At 32.4% G+C, this 7,079-nt stretch overlaps 1 protein-coding gene across 1 annotated transcript in view; it reads left to right on the top strand.

The window, feature by feature from the left end:
* Positions 1 to 6,899, top strand: part of LOC109244019 (tropinone reductase 1-like) — a gene marked incomplete at its 3' end in the record, with an annotated part of 11,092 nt that extends 4,193 nt beyond the window's left edge. The window contains 2 exon segments of the mRNA XM_019411049.1: positions 4,327 to 4,442; positions 6,871 to 6,899. Coding sequence (XP_019266594.1) covers positions 4,327 to 4,442; positions 6,871 to 6,899 — 145 coding nt within the window.
* Positions 6,900 to 7,079: the final 180 nt, after the last annotated feature.

Here is a 7,079-nt window from a genome sequence, read left to right as displayed (position 1 = left end):
TATATATATATATATATATATATATATATATATATATATATATATATATATATATATATATATATATATATAATCGTAGTGTTCGGATTAGCTTGTGTACATTTTAAGTACCTTCATAGGTACTTGCTACCTTCTATAGTACCGAATTATACTGTCCATCAAGGTTTGGATAGCTACAAAAAATCACCTGGTATTTTTTGTCTGCGTTAGATTTGAAGCAAGTCTTTTATATTTCTATATATCCTTTCCATTTTTTGTCTATAATTTTGTAACAGTGGCGGATCCACATACAATGAATCATCTACTATACAAATAGTATAAAATAAATTATTTTTGTTTATATATGAAGTACATGCTCAAATCTACGGTGCAGTATTTTATATTTTCTTGAATTCCCTCATAATAGATGTCTCTGTCACTGCTTGTGCATATATGTATGTGTGTGTATACGTATTTGTTTTGAAAAATAATGGAAAAAAAAGCTTTTGAGTTTCTCTTGATAGATTATGTTTTAGTTTTACCTACATACTAATTTTTTTTTGTGGAAGATTCCCAAGGAAATCCGCAGCCGCTATCCTTTGGGTGCGCATTGGGTAACTTGCTCGCTGTGCAATAGCTCATAAACCATATATGAAATATAAATTGCACTAGGCAAGCCCGATGCAACAAGCTTTGACTGAGGAGGCTGCTGGTGAGGGGAATCGATCCCAGGTCTCCTGTATAAGAAACTATTCACCCAACCAAGCCAACCCTTGTGGGCACCATACTAGTTTCTTTCTTCTCTCGGTGCAAGCCTGGTGCAATGAGCTTTGACTGAGGAGGCTGCTAGTGAGGGGAATCGATCCTAAATCTCTTGTATGAGATACTACTCACTCAACCAAGCCAACCCTTGTGGGCACCATACTAATTTCTTTCTTCTCTCTATTTATCACTTATACGTTTTTAATTTCTTGACTATAAATGCACTTCTCTTGACTAAGTAAATGATGAGTAGATAGTTTTAATGGCGTTTACAACAATTTGAGTCAATACAAATATAATGGTCAATAAATTTATTTATTCTTGTCAACTTGTTGAGTCAATTTGGAAATTTGAGGATCTCAATTAACTAGCTCGCAAGTATGATATTATATGTATAAAATTTTTGGGCATGTCTCTTAATTTTATATTGTTAAGAAATTGTGAAGGTTTCAACGATCTTGGTTCAGTTTGCGTGGTATAAATACATGCAAAAAGATTTGATGTATGTATTTCAAATTTCGAGGGAGGAAACTGTGGATGTCGAGTATTAGGATTGTAGTTAGTGTTGGGTTTGTTATTTAATAAATAATAACAAAAGAGGTGTGAATGGAAAATGGTGGGAAAAGAAATGGAGGGATGACCCGCGACCCGGTCCGATCTAGTCCATTTTTCTTTCCCGGATTAATTTAAATTTGTTTTAAATTTCCCGCAAAAATTTCCAACAGCCATGGCTGTTCTGAAACAGTGTCACACCTGTTCCAACAGCCATGACTATTCTGAAAGGCTGCAAACCTCTTCAGAGGGTCACACCTGTTCCAACAGCCATGACTGTTCTGAAAGGTTGCAAACCTCTTCAGAGGGTCACACCTGTTCCAACAGTCATGACTATTCTGAAAGGTTGCAAACCTCTTCAGAAACATCACCAAGTTGGCTATAAATAGACCTTCAAATCCCAGAATATTTACTTACTAAATTTTCTGAATCTTCTTCTTCTTCTGCACAAAATATTCCAGTGTGTTTTACGACCATCGAGTGGTTCGTCGATCACCAGAGTTTTAGGTACCGATACACTGGTGAGTTAAATCGTTCTATCCTGGGAGGATATATTCCATAACCTCGAGTACTTGAGGGGAATAATTTCCTTAAGGACACACTATGTATTCAATGGGCTCGATTTGTTCCTACAACGTTTTACAGAATTTATTTTGAAGAAATTTACTGTTTTTCGGAATTAAATTTCTACTAACTTTCTGTTTCTGTTTTTTCAGAAAGATTATTATTTAATTTATTTACAACAATACAGATAAATAACAACACATATAGTCTAAACTAGATACAACGAGTTCTGCCAAACTTATTTGTTGGGATCGAAATAATAAGGCGTTATGCGAAAGCTAACAAAATAAACTTTAGCAACAATAAATCAGACAACAAAGAAATAATATATTAAACTAGATTTGTCATGATTTGATCAATCAACCTACATATGATTAATATAACAGAAAATAAATAGTCTCCCCTACACAAGACTTTCTTAATGTTACATTATGAAGGTTGTGTTTGTTTTTGTGTGAAAGAGGAATCCTCAATTTTCAAATTCCACAATATTTTCCTCCAGAAAAGGGGTCTGTCAAATATGAAAAATAGGGGTAGTGAAGCATGATGTTACAATTTAAAACAATATATAATATTACTTTGATTATAGATAAAATATTTATGTAAAAGACTAATTAAAATTTCGTAGTAAGGAAGAGAACGTATAAATTGGAAAATAGAGATAGTGTAAGAATACTTATATTTTGAATTAATTTCAAAATAAATATATTAAATAATTAAATAATACTGTACTTAAAAATATTATTGATAAATTTGAATGGTAAAAAGTTTCAAATAAGAGGATAAAAGCGTAAAAATATATTAAAGCAAGACATTAAGTCAACTGATAAGCTAATAAAAGGTGACATGACAATATAACTATATTAAGTAATGAATAATACAATAACTATAAGCAAAGAAAAATACATGTAAATAAGTGTGTAAAAAACATAGAAGCATAAGACTTATTTGAATTTGAGATGAAAAACAAAGTGATAAAAATTTTATTAAAATAATATGATCTAGTATGCTCAAACAAGACAGATCACAACATGACATATTTAGTATTCTTTATGTTGATACTGAAACGAAATGCAAGTATTAAAATCAAGGAGTTGGATTGTTACGAATATTTAAAAAAGAAAAATAAAACAGAACAAGTTATCCACTACCAGATTTGAAAAATAGTTTCATATTCTTCTTCTTAATTAATATTTAATGATTATATATAATTTTTTCCTAGAATAATTATATTTAACATAATTTGTCATGGTTTGTCTCTGGCGTATAGAGTACTAATACTAGTTATGATAAATATTCTACGTTTCCTTTAAATAAAAGAAATATCTAAATATAGTAAGAAAATTATGATAAACCCTAACACTCATCGCATGCATCGAATCTAGATCTGCCACTGATTCTAACCATCATTTTGATTTTTTAGCTTGAATAAGGCCACATTTCTTTATAGAATAAAATCAGTTATTGAAGTTGAACAGATATCTCATTTATTTCATTTTAATTTTTTCATTTGTCTTCATTTCTTTGCTTACTCGTTACTGTTAGAAAAAATAATAATTGAAAACGAATTGAATAAAGCTTGAGGCGTGAGAACGATTTTCCTTAAAAAGATGTTGCCCGTATAGAAATTGGGGAAATACAAACAATCTTCTTCAGGATATAACAAGCAAAGAATATACTTGTAGATTTTCTATATTCACTTTGTTGGAAGAACTTCTATTTATAGAGCAACAATCGGATCTTTTCAAAAAGATATGTAATAGATCGATCCAGTTCCCGTTCTTTTCCGGTGCACTCGCTTTATATCTCCGACACACAAGGAAGGATGCGGTGGGAAGAAAGCAGCCCTAGCCTTTGTCTGGCCGATCATTCCACTGGCATCTCGCATTCACGCCCCCGTTTGACTGCCGCATAGGCTGCTGGCAGAGTGGGGGCTTCTTTCACAAACAGACGCAATTGTTTATTCAAATATATTTAAAATTTAAATTTAAAATAAAACATATTTTAATTGTAGAAATAAATAAAAATAAAAATTATTATTTTTGGTCCAAGTCTTTGGTTAGTATTAGTTCTAAAGTAATCACATAAAAGGACAAGGACGTAAAAGGCACCAAAAATAACCTTTCACCACCGATGTTTAACTCTTATAACAAACTATCCTTCAGTTACTTGACTCCATTGATTTGTGATGATTAATTTTGTTTTGTTTACACACACGTTGCTCTAAAAGAATAACGTTTTGTTTCAGTTTTGAGAATCAATAATTTTTTGTTCAGTTTTTTATCATAATTTGGAGTATTGTACTTTAATTTTCTGAATATGACAAAACAAAATCTTTCTGAAAATTTACGCACGTACAAAAATGCTTAAATTTAAAAAAATCTACATAATATATTCAACTAATGAATAATTTAATCACGAGAAAATATCAATTTAGTGACCACCTTTTTATTTTGTTTAACCGAACAGGAGCAATAAATCAGATGACCAAGAGCTTGGCTTGTGAATGGGCCAAGGACAATATTCGGGTCAATGCGGTTGCTCCAGGAGTCATTATGACCCCACTTATTGAAACGGCAATTAAGGTAAGTTTTTCTTATTTAAATTTTTTCTAAAAAAAAAAAGGACAGCCAATTGCACGAAGCATCCTGCATTCATATATGGTTCGGAGAAAGGGCACACCCAAGGGTGTGTGTGATAGAAGCATCTTACTCTAATACAAGCATCAGTGGTAGCTTACACTGCTCGAACTCGTAAGCTATAGGTCACACAAAGACAGCTTTATGTTGCTCCAAGGCTCCCCTTCTTTTATTTAATTTGTTTTTGATATTTTTAGTTTGATATTTGTGCGCTTTTTTGTTAATGAAAGAAATACTCATTTGTTGAAATGAAAAAAAAAATCTATCTATAACATGAAAAGAAAGTACTATTAATAATGTGTTTATTTAGTATGGGGGTGGGGTGGGTAGGTGGGGTGGGGCGGGGTTGGGGTGGATGTGGGGGTGAGTTGGTAAGGGTTGGTGGGGATGGGGAATAGGGTGGGGAAGGTTGAGAAGGAATTTTGAAAAATATTTTCCCTTTTCTTGATAGAGAAAATATTTTCTTCCAATTGGAGAAAAATGAGCTCATGAGGAAAATGTTTTCCAAAACATTTAGGCCAACCAAACAGGGAAAAATTAAAAAAATATTTTCGTTCATACCAAACACATCCTTAACGTAATATCTACTATTAAATAATGGATAGTTAAATAATCTTCAAAAAAAAAATATACAAAAAAATAACACAAAACTAACAAACAAAAAAAAAAGGAAAAAGAAAACAACAATAAAATAAAGAAGGAAGACAATTAAAGTGGGCCTTAGCCCATCTGCTTCAAATTGACGAAGCTAGAAAAGGGTTTGAAAACAAAAAAAGCCCTTTAGCCAACCACATCAAACGAGAAAAGAAAGAAAACGTTTCTAGTGTTTCTTAGCGCCGATACCGTGTTTCACTTCGTCATCGGCACATATTTTTGAGCTTCCACAATAAACTCCAGGTAATTTCATGTAATTCTTTTTTCTTTTGATACAATATTATTTTTGTTCATGATTCCTTGCGGGATTGAGTAGAGAAGATGCTAGGATTGGATTAAGAGTATAAAAGATAAAGTTAAGGGAATTGAAAAAGGGAGAAGCGTCACATTTAAACTTCTGTAGAATCAGAAGATGACTAAAATCCCTAAAGAAAGAAAAGGTTGGATTGGAGAAACAAAAGAAGCATAAAGCTTCACCAACGTGAAAGAAAAATTTGAGAAAATAAAAAGCTTTGATCACTAAAGCTTTGGGCACCAGGTCCAGTGAAGTTTGTAGTTGCTCTCAGTGACATTACTCGACGTCTTAGAACAAAACAATCAATTTCTCCTTTTTTTTTTGTTATTTGCTTGAGATATTTTCCATAGTGTATGCTTTCATTGAGTACAAAAAAAAAGGATTTAAATATCAATTAAGAAGGAAGATCATGGACAATAATATTATCCGATTTTTGTAGTATTCATATGATTTAAGGAGACCAAATAGTACAATAAATAGACTATATGAATGACCTTTTTTTAGAAGATTATGGACTCACTTAAGTTAACTGTAGTACGGACAGACAAATTTGACGAATTGAGAACTAAACGTGTGATCCCGAGGGGTGGATATTCAAATTTAGTTATGAATTAGCCCGAACAAGGAAACTAACACGAGATCAATATGATGTGATCATAGATCAATATTGTGTTTTCATAACTTGCATGATTTACACATGATTTTTGATATGAATATGTTACCGATTATTTTGAGTTGCATGTGAGACAAGTCTTTTACTCGATATGATACCGAAATAGTTATTTGAGATGATTACCATTGTTTTAAATAGTCTTGTTGTCACTAGATATGTTCTACCGTTACTTGAATTTACTATTATCGAAATTAAATTACATGATTTGATAAGAACCGAAATGCCCTATATTGTTTTAAAATATTTTTCCTATGAGTATATACGGATACAGAGACAAGTATAAATGGGAGTAGACTTTGAAGGATCCCGTAGCTAAAGGCGGGTTTGTTAGACCTAGTGCACCTTGTATTTACCGATTACAGAGTACAGTTATAGCCCTCGCTAGTGGGAAGGTAGAACTAGCATACCGTTACCGATTTTCCTCGAGTAGGGACTACCGTTATATTTGACTTCTTGCGAAGAAGTCCACAGTTATACGGATTACATGATCCGTTCATTGAAACCTCCCAAATGTGAATATCGATATTAGAAACAGTGGTTACCGAGCTTATTACCGAACTGTTAATTGTATTATACTACAAGAAAAGCATGACGAGACTGAAAATTATTTATTGTTTCTAAAAGGGCATTTTTATGTTATTTTCTGTTTGATATACTAGCATGTTTTCTGACTTGTCCCCAATAAAAACCGTTGTGGTTAAGTGTTATTACTCACTGAGCTAGCGACTCATTCCCCGCTAATTGTTTTACAGAGACAGCAGCTGACGCAGGCGAGGATTTTGTTAATTAGAGCGCACAGGTTGATATTTCTCGATGAGCCTCGCACTTGTTCGCGTGGGCAGAGATTTTATTTATTGTTATGATCTTTTCATTGAACTCTTAGAGTCGCTCCATAGTCATTATTTTAGTGTCGTGAGTATTCTTTTGTTATTATAGTCTTATGTTGAGTATTCTCATTTAT

Source organism: Nicotiana attenuata, unplaced genomic scaffold (assembly GCF_001879085.1).
Source record: "Nicotiana attenuata strain UT unplaced genomic scaffold, NIATTr2, whole genome shotgun sequence".
Taxonomy (NCBI): domain Eukaryota; kingdom Viridiplantae; phylum Streptophyta; class Magnoliopsida; order Solanales; family Solanaceae; genus Nicotiana; species Nicotiana attenuata.
This window is presented reverse-complemented; position numbering and strand designations above follow the sequence as displayed.